Source organism: Bos grunniens, chromosome 14 (assembly GCF_055505025.1).
Source record: "Bos grunniens cultivar Pamir isolate PY7600 chromosome 14, Bosgru_T2T1.0, whole genome shotgun sequence".
NCBI lineage: Eukaryota > Metazoa > Chordata > Mammalia > Artiodactyla > Bovidae > Bos > Bos grunniens.
In genome coordinates, this window is record NC_141178.1 from 33,432,501 (window position 1) to 33,447,473 (window position 14,973).

General features: G+C 37.7%; 1 protein-coding gene across 14 annotated transcripts in view; it reads right to left on the reverse strand.

Annotated features, from left to right (window-relative positions):
- Positions 1–14,973, reverse strand: part of TRPS1 (transcriptional repressor GATA binding 1) — a 279,514-nt gene that overhangs the window by 3,006 nt on the left and 261,535 nt on the right. For all 14 annotated transcript variants that reach the window (XM_086336327.1, XM_086336318.1, XM_086336323.1 and 11 more), the window contains 2 exons: positions 7,718–7,840; positions 1–3,550 (listed from right to left, as the gene is read on the reverse strand). The exon at positions 1–3,550 is cut by the window's left edge and continues 3,006 nt beyond it. In XM_086336327.1, coding sequence (XP_086192453.1) covers positions 2,489–3,550; positions 7,718–7,840 — 1,185 coding nt within the window. In that variant the 3' untranslated portion in view covers positions 1–2,488. The remainder of the gene's footprint in view (positions 3,551–7,717; positions 7,841–14,973) is intronic.

A 14,973-nucleotide genomic window follows, 5' to 3' on the forward strand; every position in this document is an offset into this window, starting at 1 on the left:
CTCTTTAGATCTTTAATTGCCACCTCTCCAATCTGCCTGTACATTTTGAGATGCATTCATCAAAATTCCTAAGAAAGATAAATGACATCACATAATTTGAATGTCAAAGCCCCTCATTTCACCTCTTTATCTCGATTCATATGAATTATATTAGAGCTATTTGACAGGTGAGATCAGAAAACAACCCTTTATAAATGAAACTGAAGCAAAAGGCTTAGTCCTGATTTCTTTCTCTCTTTTTCTCTCTTTTTTTTTTACATGAAAACAAAAATGCAAGAATGGAAATGACAACACAGCATCAGAAAGACAGTTTGAACTTCATTCACTACAACAGTCACAAACTGGTTGAACTCTACCTGCCATCCAACTTGAAGAAACGAAGACCTGGCACTGGGAAAAAGAAACAAAACCCAAACAAAACAATACAAAGCAACTGCGAATTAATGTAAAAATGGAGTGCAAATGCAACTACAGAATGCAATAAAAACATCAGTGCTGCAGATTCCAGCAGCACTTATCAAAATAATTTCTGAAATGTTTCATCTGAAACATAGACAAAGCAATAAAAAGAGGATATATGTTTATCATTTTAAGCATAACAATGTGAGTTAAGAGCTTAAAAATTAAAAAAAAAAAGTACTTGGAATGAATAGTGCTACCCTTTTTTTTCCTAAGTAGGCATAAAAATATTTTCATTTCCTTCTTGTTTTCATACCATTATATCAAGAACGTTCATTTGTTTCATGTTACCGTTTACAATTTTAATGCACACACACACACACACACACAAAGGATATCTACCGCAATAGAAATAGTTGCTTCATTACCTTGTTTGCTACATTTGCAAATGTAAACAGCTAGGCAGAGTCAGAACTGACTCTAATGCATGATGGAATATCTTTGTTGCATACGTACACTGTAGAAAATAATTATTCAATATGTCAGGCACCATTATTTGAAATGTAATACATTAATATTTACTAGAAAAATAAGGTTTTTTTTTTTTTTCCTATTTGTTCTCCCAACTTCTTTAATGAAATAAGTTAATCTGACAGTGCATCCAGTAGCTTGTAATATCTTCTACATCTCCGTGGCAAAAAATAAACTACTGGTTGGGACGATATAATGCAAATTATTAAAGTCAGTCCTTGTACATACATCCGTGTAGCAAGCATTGAGGCTCGACTAACAGCACCTTTAACCAATTATTTAATGTTCAGTTATTTAGCCCTATTTCCCTGAGCAGTTATGCTGAGGCTTTCCCTTCATGGATAGTTTTACAAAGCCTTAAGTATTAAAAGTACTATGAAGAACATACTTCTAAGAATCCTATTTAATGCTACTTAACTAAACCTGTATAAATCTAATGGAGGAATTGATTGGTACATATACCAACTGTCAGCCTGTGGTAACGTAACTTTAGACGCTGCCTGACCACAAAGTTTGGAAATTATATTTAAACCAAAAGAAAATAAATAAATACAGCAGGTTACCTTGTGGAGAAATACCATGCGTTCTACATCAATGAATGCCATGGTCTGAACTTTTGTATCCATCTAGTCTTTTGAACTGAGGGGATCCCTTTAGTTAGAACATGCCAAATGAGATTAGTGACCCAAAGGAAGCTTAGAAAACAAACCCAAGCTGGTTCATCACATACAAGAAAAAATGATCTGGCTAAAATAAAATTACTATGTAGCACTGAGGATATTGTTTTTTAAAAATGCATATATATTTGGACAAAATGAACCTAAATCGCAAACAAGAGGACTAGTTTTGAAAGGAGTATGTGAACATCTAAAGGACAAAAATATCAGAGAGGGTGTGCATGTGTATGTACAGGCAGGGCTGGCCAAAATCATCGTGCCACCGTCTGTCACTTTTCCCGCTGCTCTCTCCCCAAGCCTAACCACAGCTCGCATTTCTAGGTCTAAATTTGAAACATGATCTATGAGAGGATTCTTGTCTAAGAGGGCGCCATTTTCCTTTCACTGCCCTGGAGATAAAATTTCTCCTCATCTGCCTAGGATTTCATGATACTTCGAAACTGAGGCAATAATTTATGGGTTTTTGAACAAATGGGCCAGTGGCCAGCCCAATACTGCTTTAGGATCATAATATGTAAACCCTTCCAAATTCTAAACAGCTTTGATCTCTTTCTATACAAACATCATAATTATAGTCTGCTGATACTTCTTATGGATGGTTTCCACAGTACACATTCACCAAGATGGTTTTGACTTACTAGGTTCTAAATCAGGACTATTAACCATCTTCCTTTTTTTTTTCTCACTGAACATTTGTCTCACTTTTTAATCTTGGTAACCTACTCATCAAAAGAAAGAATAATAAAAGAAGGGAATTTCATGTTGGATAAGGCAGGCTCTATGAAGTATTTTTTTTTAATAGGTCTTCATAAGACATTACAAGCTATTGAATTCCCATCAAGAAAACCTATTTCTATTTAATTGTGCTAAGTGCTAAGGTTTTACTCTTTAGGTTTTCCATTTTTTTCCACTTGTGCATTGTTCCTATGCAGGCCCCTCTGGATATGAGTTGTGAAGTCATATTTGTCCGTGCAAAGATGCTGGCATATGCTGCACTGGAAAGGTCCACTGTCACCATGGCAACTCATATGCAAAGCATACATCACTTCATCCAGAAAGACAATGCCACAGTGCACACATTTTGTTGAAAGTTCATCTTGAGTACTTCTATCAACTTTCTCTGTTTTTACTACATTCAAGGGACCTTCATTTTTTACATTTGACGGTGCCTTCGTTTTCTCCTTGGAGGCACCATTCGCAGTTGGCCCAGGTCTGGAATGCTTGATCGCCAAATCTAGAGGAATGTCATTGTCTGATCCAACAGCTGAAAAATGAGGAGGCAGATTGAAGGTGGGATAAGGCACATAGTTTTGGCAAGGATTTGGTAGGCCAGGCACGTGACTCAAGTAGTGCGGATTCCCAGGAACGGAGAGCTTATATTTACTCCAGAACCGCAGCCAATCAGCTTCACTCTGGAAGTCATTATGTACAAAGGGAAGTCCGAAAAGGGGATACTGGTACTTTTCAATAGGGCTGCCTGGTGGTGAATAATTTGGGTGCTTCGCAGGTCTCATGTACTTTTCTATGGGACTGCCTCTCTCAGAACTTCCTTTCCCTTCAGATACAGATGAACTGTTTCCTGGGTCTCCAGTACTTTCCTGAGGACTTTTTATCTGAATGTGCAAAGGTTGCATTCTTTTGTGAATATCCAGAGTTTGGCTGACCAGGACTGGCTGCTGAGCAGAATGGCTTTTAGTCAATGAACCCTGGGCTTCGTATTTACTCAGGCTGGGGAGTGGAATTTCTCTCTGGTGACCTTCAGTTAAGTGATCTTCCGACCGCCTCTCTAAGGGGCTGCCGTTGACCTGCTCCTCACTGCTGGCCCTCTGCTGTTTGTTGAGCTGCTCGGCCTGAAGTGCCTCTGGGTTAAGGCGCTTTCTTGTTCTTCTCCTAATAATCTGCTCACCGTTGTTTTGTTTAATGATGTTTAAAGGCCTGGGAGTCTGCAGGGAACACACACACAATACATAAAAGGAAAACATTAAAAAATACATTAAAATGCATTAACAATTCCTCACAAATATAAACCATGTTCAAGTTCAAAGCAAAGACAGGCTTTATGTTATAGATTTACTAAATCTCCTCCTTTTGCCCTAAGCAGGATCAGAGGACAGAACCAAAGCACACTCTTTTACCCTAATTAAATCATGCCCATCTTTACAGAGAGGACTGAAAACTTTAATCTACTTGAAAAAAGCCTTTCCAAACTCAACAGACTTCAGAATCACATTATTTTGTGATAAAACAATATAGAAAGCTAGTTGAAGAAATGTGATTTTTCTAAAAGATTTCTCAACTTTTGAGTCATGCACCAAGAAGATGTCAACAGTAACAGAGGAGATTGGTTTTGATGACAACTGTGGAAAAATGATACAAGGCTGTAGACTTGAACTATGTCTTCCTCCCCATCCCCCAGATACTCCCTTCCAATTCATATACTGAATCTCTTACCCCCCAGTGTGACTGTATCTGAAGATTAGGTCTTTAGGAGGTAAATAAGATTAAGTGAGGGCTTTCCTGGTGGCTCAGATGGTAAAGAATCTGCCTGCAATGTTGGAGACCTGGGTTCAATCCCTGAGTTGGGAAGATTCCCTGGAGAAGGGAATGGTTATCCTCCAGCATTCTTGGAGAATCCCATGGACAGAGGAGCCTGGCGGATTACAGTCCATGGGGTTGTAAAGAGTCGTACACAGCTGAGTGATTAACACACAAGATTAAATGCAGACATAGAGTAAAGGCAGCCTTCTACAAGCCAGGAAGAGACTCTCACCAGAACCCAACCACACTGCACCCTATCTCAGACTGCCGGCCTCTAGAAGTGTGAAAATAAATGTCTGTTCTTTAAGACATCCAGTTTATGGTAGTTTGTTATGTCAAGGCCCAGATGACTAATACACACACTCTCCTAAATAACTGCGAGTGTGGATATATAATATTAAACATCAGAATATAAATAACCAAAGGCAAACTGACAGAACTGTAAGGAAACATATCAAGTGAAGTGAAAGTGAAATTGTTAGTTGCTCAGCTGTGTCCAAATCTTTCTGACCCCATGGACTGTAGTCCGCCAGGCTCCTCTGTCCATGGGATTCTCCAGGCAAGAATACTGCAGTGGGTAAGCCATTTCCTTCTCTGGGGGATCTTCCCAACCCAGGGATTGAACATGGTTCTCCTGCATTGCAGGCAGATTCTTTACGATCAGAGCCACCAGGGAAGTCCAACAGTTGCTCAGCTGTGTTGGACTCTTTGTGACTGCACAGACTGTAGCCTGCCAGGCTCCTCTAACCATGGAATTCTTCAGGATCAAAGCCATATCCAGTGAGAGGTTTTGTGTGTGTGTGTGTGTTTTTAATAAATCTCCCACTTTCATTTCTTTTCCTCTAATTATATAAGTATTTATTATTAAGGAAGATTTTTCCTGTTAACAGATGAAGCATTTGTTTTCTGTTGAAAATCTAAATTTATTTGTAGGCTTGCTTCAAATATCCTATCTGTCATTCTACTCTGTACTTAAATAGAATGCTGACTTTCACCCAGCTTAAGTATGACATGACTGGTATTTATGTACATGTTCAACAGGTGTTTATATTACATGACTAAAATCCACAGATAAGACTATAATAAAAACTTTACTTGCAGTAGGAGCTTTAACTTCGATTTATAAAATCAAGAGAATATGTTTAATAAGTGAATGCATATTTACAAATTAAAAATTCAAAGAATCTTTAAATGGGCTAAAATCTGATTTTTTCTAAAAGATTACTGAAATCAGGAAATAATCTCTACATAAAATATGAACATGAACAATATGTAATTTGTGAATTATACCTGGAAATGATGTATCTTAATGCAAGACAGTATTTTTTAAGTGTTAAAACACAAATCCTCTTGGAGTGTTTTTATTGTCACAAAGATATTTTGAAGGATAAAGGAGAACGCACTTGTTATTGAACATCAAATTACTGGTTTTAGAATGAAAATGTCACATCCCTTGGATAGTCCATGTTCATTTACTTTGTTCAGAATTTCAGATTTATAAAGATCTCATATTTCAAACATACATATTTAATCTCTATCCTTCTTTTTGAATATAAGCATTTAATGCTGAAAATATTCCTCTAAACACTGCTTTAGGTAATTTCGCAAATTTTGATATATTTTAAAACTTGTATTTAATTATAATATTTAAATACAATTCAATATTTTAACACAGTATTATTTTAAAACAGCTACATGATAACTTTCTAAGATAAACATGCTATTTTATATTTTGATTAAGATGACACTATTAAAACTCACTGAACACTATACATTAGATCTGTGCATTGCATTGTACATAAAGGTTATATTTATAAAAATGTAAATATATGGAGTTGATGGGAAAACTCAAGGGAACGAAGAGTTTTATCCTGTAGAATACAGAATGGAAGAAATATAGTGTCTGTTTTAGAATCCTAAAGAAGACCAATATTTAAATGACAGGTAAAGGAATTACAGCCCATAAAAGAGACATCAGAGAATTATTATGCACAAATGTATAAGAACTAAGAGCATTCAGGGCCATGGAATTCATGGAGTAGAAATATAGGAAATTTAAGATTTTTAAAAAACCCTCAAAATCAAAAACATCTCTGGGGAGATGAATATTAAAATAATTGTTAAAAATTTGTTCATTTATATTGCAGTTGTTAAATTACCATAACCTGGAAGAGCAGTAGTTTAATTAATATTTGGCCTTTGATTGGACAGCATTCAATTAAAATCATTAATGTCAGTACTCATTAAATGGAAGCTTATTGCTTGCTTAAATGGTGAAGGCTTAAAAAAAGTAAGGTGGTGGTGGTAGGTGGAGATTCCTTCTACTAGCTACATGCTAATAACTAAGGTTTTCACAGTTTACTACCAATTAGTCTTGATGGCAGTATGCATTTTTTAAAAGAGTGCTTCCAGTGGTCCGTTTTGGAGGACATTTTGTCTAAAACTGTATTCCCTGTATTCTAGATAGAACTGTATTCTATCCACTGGCTGGTGCTGAGAGCTGTGGTAAAATGCCAAACTAAATGCAAAAGGCAGAAGGAAACAGATTTTTGCTTACTAAATGGGGCATTCCTATTTTTAAAGGCAGCTTTGGTCAGCAGATAAACTTTTTTTTTTAAGTTTTTTTTTTTTTTTTGGATGTGGACCATTTTTAAAGATTTTAAAGAATTTGTTACAATATTGTTTCTGTTTTATGTTTTGGTTTTTTGGCTGCTGAAAGGTAGTGGGATCTTAGTTCCCTGACCAGGGAATGAACCTTCACCCCTGGCATTGGAAAGCAAAGCCTTAACCACTGCACCACCAGGGAAGTCCCTAAACTTTCTAAATCAAAAAGAAAAAAAAAAAAAAATCCTTCGGGAAGTCAAATGCATATAAAGATGGGAGATTTGTAAGTTTAAATTTTATTATAAGATTCTACCTAAAACTTGGTTAGAAATAACTGACATAGCTCAGACAGTCATAGAAACTAGCCAGCCAGAGATCTTAAAACACAGAACACCTCAGCACCTTCCTCTGCTCTGCTGTGTGCTCTTCAAGCCCTCAGATGCTGCTGGAAGCCCTGGAGAGAGTCACCTGGCATCTTGGTCCCAGTAAGAACCACTCTTCTGAACTTGTCCTACTTCCAGCCTAGATGACACTTGCAAATTCCAAAAGTAGACTGGAAAAGAAGCATTTTTTCCCTTGCCCTATATTTTATACTGAACATGGGAGCGTCTTGCTTTTTTTTTTTTTTTTAATTTATGTACTTTTGAGCTTTAAAAGTTTCTCCTTTCTACCTAAATTAATGTCACTGAATTCTGATACCCACTCATTCAAATATTGGTTATGTGAAGTTCCCAGAAATCAATCATTTTCCTCTTTTATATCAAAAGAAACATAATGCATTAGTAATGATCTCACATGAATCTCCCCATAACATCTAAGGCCGGTCCACCATAAATCACATGTGCGCTCAAAGCAAGTGGATTAAACTCTGCAGGGGCAGGCACCACAAGCCAGGGAATGGTACTTATCACGCCACAGACCAGGCTGTTTTATAAAGCTTTTCCTGAAACAGTCTAACAAGTTCTTACCGAGTGAAGCTTCTGGTAGAGACCACACGCATTGCATACATATCCGCCATTTGCATTCTTTCGCCAGAGAGAGGTCTTTGTGGTCAAGCAATTGGCACAAAAAACACCCGAGCCTCTGCGCCTCTGAAATGGGGGAAAAAAAAAAACAAGGTCAGAGGTGAGTCACATGATCAGTGGAGTTAGACCAAACCAACCCAGGAGTTTTGTCTTTAGACTAGCAACAATGACAGTATAAAACCACACTGCCCATAATGAGGTCAGGTTCAATTGTGTTTAATAGGCACCACTGATTTTCATTATAATTAACCCTACAGTGATGGATGAGGTGTGTGCAACACCAAAGGCTTTTCACAGAAACAGCTTTAACTTTTTGAACTTTGGGGTTTGTGCCTTTAATGATGGCTCCTAAATGCTGAACCCTAAAATATACCTTTTAAAAGTGTCAAAAGTCAAAAGACAGAGCATGGCAATATGTTTAATATATTTTGGAAAAAGCGGTGCCCAGGCTACCTGAGCTTCAAAATATAGTCAAACTTGGAATAAGTGCAGCATGTAAACCACTTACAATTAAACCTGAGGCATGTCTTTCTGGATGTCATTCATGTAACATAAGTATTCAGACACTAATAAGACACTCAGTTCTAATTTTTCATTTGCACCTGTAAAGTCTGAAAGAGAACACCCTCTATCTCCCAAATCTGAGAGGAACAGAAGAAACTTCTGCCAACTAGAAGTACAGTATTACTAATGAGAATCCTTATGAGGAGCCTGCTTAAGCCAGACAACATAGTCCCATCAATGGCTATTTATTTATTTTATTTGACTCAGACTTGGAAATCACAAGCGTTTCTGAAATTTTAGGATGAATTCTCTAATCACCAGATTGAAAAATAATCCAAGAATATTTAAAAGTAGATCGTTAGCATTGCTTGTTCCATTCTTGCTATCAAGTAATGATTCCATTAAACTTCTCATTGAAACAAAAGTCAGGCTGTGTTCATAGGCGCAAATACTAACAGGCAGGAAATGGAACTCTGGCTGAAGAAGAAGAAGGAGAAAAAAAAAAAAAAAGACAGCCTGAATTGCAACTCTGCTCTTTTTTCTCTAGGAAGCAAAGCCTTTAATGATAAAATATGCATGTTAGATAAGGAGTGGAAAAAGTCTTGCTGGAACCCAATTTTGTGATACATTTAAAATTACAAACACTATATGTCAAAATTTCAGGGATTCATAAAATTTAGGCAATTTATTTAACTCGAGTCCATACTGTAGACGAGGGGTATCCCTGCCAAGAAAATACAATGGTTATAATTGTACTCTGATACATTTCAAATGGAAAGCTTTCTGCAGACATAATTTTGGCTTCAAGACTGGAACACTTTCTTGGCATTGAAAGGGCATTTGATTCATCGGGTGTTTCACAATGTATCACTAAAAAGACCTGGTGAGCAGCCAGTTCCCTATAGGGTAATTTTTCCATCCAGATGCAAGTGCTATCAGAGGCCCTCGTCAGCTAAACTAATTATGATCTTGCAATTGCTGATGCCTGCTCACTCTAACATTCGACATCCTCCATTAATCATCAATACAAGGAAAATGAATGAAACGTAAAGAAATGAGGACTGGTAAGCTGCATAGCCATAAAAATCTGAAATGAGAGCAATAATTTAACAAGATTGGGGGAATGTTTTTAGTGAGCACAAAGTCAAGCTAACAATTGCCCTTTTCAACCAAGAACACAATTTCATTAGTGTAGCAGGTTGTGCTACTTCAGGTGATGTAATAAAAGCTAGATTTTTCACAAAGATAATCTCTGGCTCCCCTTTTCTCCTTACTCCCCTGATCCCCCAAATCAGGACCAGGAGCATATAATAAATTTCTCAGTCTCAAAACAAAACGCTGGGTACTGGTCCTCAAAGTCCCAATAGGGACCTACTGCAAAAGGACAGACTGCTATTTCCCTCAAATCAATGAACTATTAGAGCTTGTGTTTATCAAACACTCTGGGGCTCCCTTTATCCGAGGTAAGCTGGGGAGCCTAGTTAGGTTATAATTGTGAAACTTCCCTGGGGCCACGCTGTCTTTTCCCCAAGATCTAAATAACACGTTTGGCAAATAAACACCAATTTGATCCACATAAAGGCAATGTAAATGTCCATTTGGAAACTAACCCACATATATGGCTGCGGCTCAAACCTGAATGTATAACCATTCACGGCAGCCTGCTTTTCTTTCCTTACGTCCTGGCTGCTTGACACGGCATGCCAAAGTGGGTGTAATCCTGGTTTTAGAGAACGCTTCAACCTTGCATACTTTTGCACTTAAGTCTCTTGCAAAGAAAATGCCCTTCATTAGTTCAAGGGAAAATCCTGAAATTACAGTGCTGGTTTACACAGGCACATCTTGCTTTAACCAGCATTTAGGCTCCAATAGAGGCTGGTATATTTTAGGTGAACCATATCTTATTTTAAATACATCAAGAGTAATTTGGATTCACTTATTTGGAGTCAGTATGGCATGGGGGTTAATAGATTTAGGAGACAGACAGCTTGCATCCAAAACATGCCTCTGTCTTGAGTTGCTGGGTACGACTTTGAGTGAATTACTTAACTTAGCAGTACTTAAATGCTCCCCTCTTTAAAGTGTGAGCTGCTGTGAGTATTAATGTGGACAAATGGGCATATAATTAAAACAATGTCAGGGATGTAGTAAGCTCTCAAGTTATCGATCCATCATCAACCCATTAGGGATTAAGCTGTATTTCTTTTGTTAAGAGAAAAATATTCTGTTTCGTTCTTATCACTTTAATCTACTTATTTTACATTTTAGATATGCTTAAAGCATACGGTTGAGTATTAGAACATGCATTTCATTTGTGTCATTCTTATCAAATATGAGAATGGAAAGTTGAGTCAGAGTGAAATATCTAGGTGTTCACACCTAGAATTCAATAGGAGCGTACTTGTGTGGGGGCAGAGAGTAGGAGGTAGGTGAGAAATATTTCATACATTTAGTTACCTCCCATCTAACAAATGTATCACTTTGGTAAGCACTGTAGAACCCTATGTTTGATGAACTTGGAAATTTCGGAAGCAGCAGAGTAAGTGGGAGAAGTGGGCAGTGTCCTTCGCTGTGTGACTACAGAACGGTGGACCATGACGCATCTCTCTAAACCACATCACAGATGACAGCCTGACCCCAGCGAAAGCCGCACTATGCATAATGTCACCTAGCTGGACCGAGTATGGCATTTTTTCCCATGTCACCAACATCCTTAACCCAATCAAGTGCTGAGAAAAAGTGTGTTGCCAAAGGAAGCAAAACAGAAGTTTCCCTTGCCTTACTTTTTAAAAACAAGCTTGTTAAAGAGAAAGAAAGGCATTAAAGACCTTATTTCATTCAGTTTATCAGGCACAACAGAGTTTTAAAACAGTTTTAATTCTCCTTTATACTGTGTTAAAGACAGAAATCATGTCCCCTAACAGTCATCAAATAGTCTAATAAGTACCTAGTGCTGTCTGTCTTGAGTGGCTGAATATTATTAAAGTTGAAAATCATCTCTCTTGCAATAATTTTTATCACTAGTCATTACTCCTGTTTTTGAAAATAAAGTTTTTTAAAAAATATTCTGTAGAAATGTCTCCCATTTGGATTGACAAATTTATCTTCAGTTGGGCAGAGATGGCTAATTACGTTGGAGACAAGAAAATCAAGGGAGTTAATTTCCCCAATTCTACATTCCAGGCTTTTTTTTTTTTCCTCTTTGAAAAACAGCTGAAGCCAGGTACCTGCTAAGTCCTGAAGATATAAAGTCAGGACCATCTCACACGCTAATAAAGTAATGCTCAAAATTCTCCAAGCCAGGCTTCAGCAATATGTGAACCATGAACTTCCAGATGTTCAAGCTGGTTTTAGAAAAGGCAGAGGAACCAGAGATCAAATTGCCAACATCCGCTGGATCATGGAAAAAGCAAGAGAGTTCCAGAAAAACATCATTTCTGCTTTATTGACTATGCCAAAACCTTTGACTGTGTGGATCACAATAAACTGTGGGAAATTGTTCAAGAGATGGGAATACCAGACCACCTGACCTGCCTCTTGAGAAACCTGTATGCAGGTCAGGAAGCAACAGTTAGAACTGGACATGGAACAATAGACTGCTTCCAAATAAGAAAAGGAGTACGTCAAGGCTGTATATTGTCACCCTGCTTATTTAACTTATATGCAGAGTACATCATGAGAAATGCTTGGCTGAAACAAGCACAAGCTGGAATCAAGATTGCCGGGAGAAATATCAATAACCTCAGATATGACACCACCCTTATGGCAGAAAGTGAAGAGGAACTAAAAAGCCTCTTGATGAAAGTGAAAGAGGACATTGAAAAAGTTGGCTTAAACCTCAACATTAAGAAAATTAAGATCATGATATCTAGTCCCATCACTTCACAGGAAATAGATGGGGAAACAGTGGAAACAGTGTCAGACTTTATTTTTCTGGGCTCCAAAATCACTGCGGATGGTGACTGTAGCCATGAAATTAAAAGACGCTTACTCCTTGGAAGGAAAGTTATGACCAACCTAGATAGCATATTCAAAAGCAGAGACATTACTTTGCCAACAAAGGTCCGTCTAGTCAAGGCTATGGTTTTTCCAGTGGTCATGTATGGATGTGAGAGTTGGACTGTGAAGAAAGCTGAGCACCGAAGAATTGATGCTTTTGAACTGTGGTGTTGGAGAAGACTCTTGAGAGTCCCTTGGACTATAAGGATATCCAACCAGTCCATTCTAAAGGAGGTCAGTCCTGGGTGTTCTTTGGAAGGAATGATGCTAAAGCTGAAACTCCAGTACTTTGGCCACCTCATGCGAAGAGTTGACTCATTGGAAAAGATTCTGATGCTGGGAGGGATTGGGGGCAGGAGGAGAAGGGGACAACAGAGGATGAGATGGCTGGATGGCCTCACTGACTCGATGGACATGAGTCTGAGTATACTCCGGGAGTTGGTGATGGACAGGGAGGCCTGGCGTGCTGCGATTCATGGGGTCACAAAGAGTCAGACACGACTGAGCGACTGAACTGAACTGAACTGAAGAATGAAGCTCTACCTCACCTTTATACACATCATTAGAGTCATGCATTGCTGATGGTATATGTGTATGTTTTAAATAATATAATGATTTCTCCTTTTCCTACAAGCTGCTTTTAAGAGTTAATAATAGGGGATTCCCTGTGATCCAGTGGTTAGGACTCTGTACTTTCACTGCTGAGGGTGTGGGTTCAATCCCTGGCCAGGGAACCAAGATCCTGGAAACTGAGCACCACCCCCGCAAAAAGGAGTTGATAATGATTTGAACCTCCATGACTTTGTGCAGGAGACATATGCACTGTCCTTTGAGAGATATGGATAAAGACACTTCTGGGAGAGGAAATGATAGGAATAAGCAGTTAGTGGATAACATGAAGGTGTACCTGAAAGGCTCTCCTTTCAGGCTGAAGGAAAGCTGTCCTCTTACATATCCAAAGCTACGCATGGTCATAGCATGGTCTGCCCCTGGCCTTCTCTAAGTGCACTTCCTATTTATATGTGGTTTCAACGGAGGGCTAGACTGAGGGATGGTCAGCAGAGAACCCAAATCTACATGAAAGTCACCTCAATGGAAAATGTCTAAAGAGGAAATTCTGGAATCAACAAGGAACTAACTGCGTTTAACTTCAAATTTAAATAATTTGCCCACTAACTTTTAGGTCGAATCTGTATGGCTTGTATGTTATTTCTGCTGGCTGGTAATTTCCTGTGTGAAAAAGGAAGATTGGTGATGACAGGAATAGTTCATTGCAAGGAATTCTGAGGCCAGCCCCCATGATCAGCATCTCCAAGGCTTTTCAGTTACTGAGAATTCTTTGGATCACTTCTTTCCTTCCCACGTTTCAAATGTATTATAACCACCATACCGATTTTCACAACAGCAAGTTAGGTGATGAATCTGGACAATCATCCATGCCAGGATTTGAAACAGAAAATGACAAACCACCTTTTAATAAAAGTACATTTTATTTATTTTTTTTTTCTAACATTGTATTTAATAAGTGCTAGAGGATGAGATGGTTGGATGGCATCACCGACTCAATGGACATGAGTTTGAGTAAACTCCGGGAGTTGGTGATAGACAGGGAGGCCTGGCTAAAAGTACATTTTAAATCTAATACAATTTTTTTTTCTTTTCCCTGCTGGAGAGTGCACCAAGAAGTGTAATGACTAAATAACTAACAGAAGAAATCTCTAGTCTTTAGGCTCACAGCTAACTACTGTAAGGCATCATGATCACTAAATTTTTCTCAAAGTTTCTGATTCAAGTTTCGCTTTTAGGGGGCTTAAATTCTCAGTCAATTACAGATCCCTCTGTGTTAAGCACTGACACATACTTTGGTAAACCCAGATGAGTCTTCAGAAAAGAACAAGAATCGGAAAAAAAGTTTTAAATTGGTTCAGCTATTTTTATAGCTTATTTTACTATTTGAAGATCAGCCAAAGCAAACATTTTAAGGTTTTCAAATTTCATTATTAACAGAACTTATTTCATTTGATCAATAAAAAGTAAATTTGATTGAATTATTCATTCAAGTGGTTTAACATTTAGAGTCATGGATATTCATCTCCAAGATATTAAAAGTCCCCATTGGAGAAGTTTATCTGTGCAGAAATGATCCTTTATAATAGTTTTCTATGAATAAAAACCATACTGAAACCATGTAATTACATAACAAGCCTTGATAGGCAGAGTATTTACTCACATTTTTTATGGTTTTATATCTTGGCCATTTTAAATCAAATCAACTTGAAATTTGATATACGTGCTGTTAGTCTGGATGCACCTCAAATATTTTTAACTCTTTAAACAATTCTATGTTTATTTGATTATATCAAGAATCCTTTGAGAACTTCATTTTAGGGAAATGTACAGATGGCTATGATAGAACCTTCTGGTACAACTCTGTAGTAATAAAACTTCAGTGGTAAATATAATTCAATTCAGTTTGGGGACTAATTATTAAATGTCCACTATGTGCCTGGCACTGTGCTAGAAGCTAGAGTTACAGTGAAGTATATGGCAGACATGGTCTGTAATCTCTCTGTTCACAGCAGAATCTGCTAAAAACATACCATATATACAGTTAACATGATAAAAACTGAGACTGTTGATGAATGGTGACAGTTTGATTCATGTAAATTATATGAAAACATTTCTCAAGAAACCAA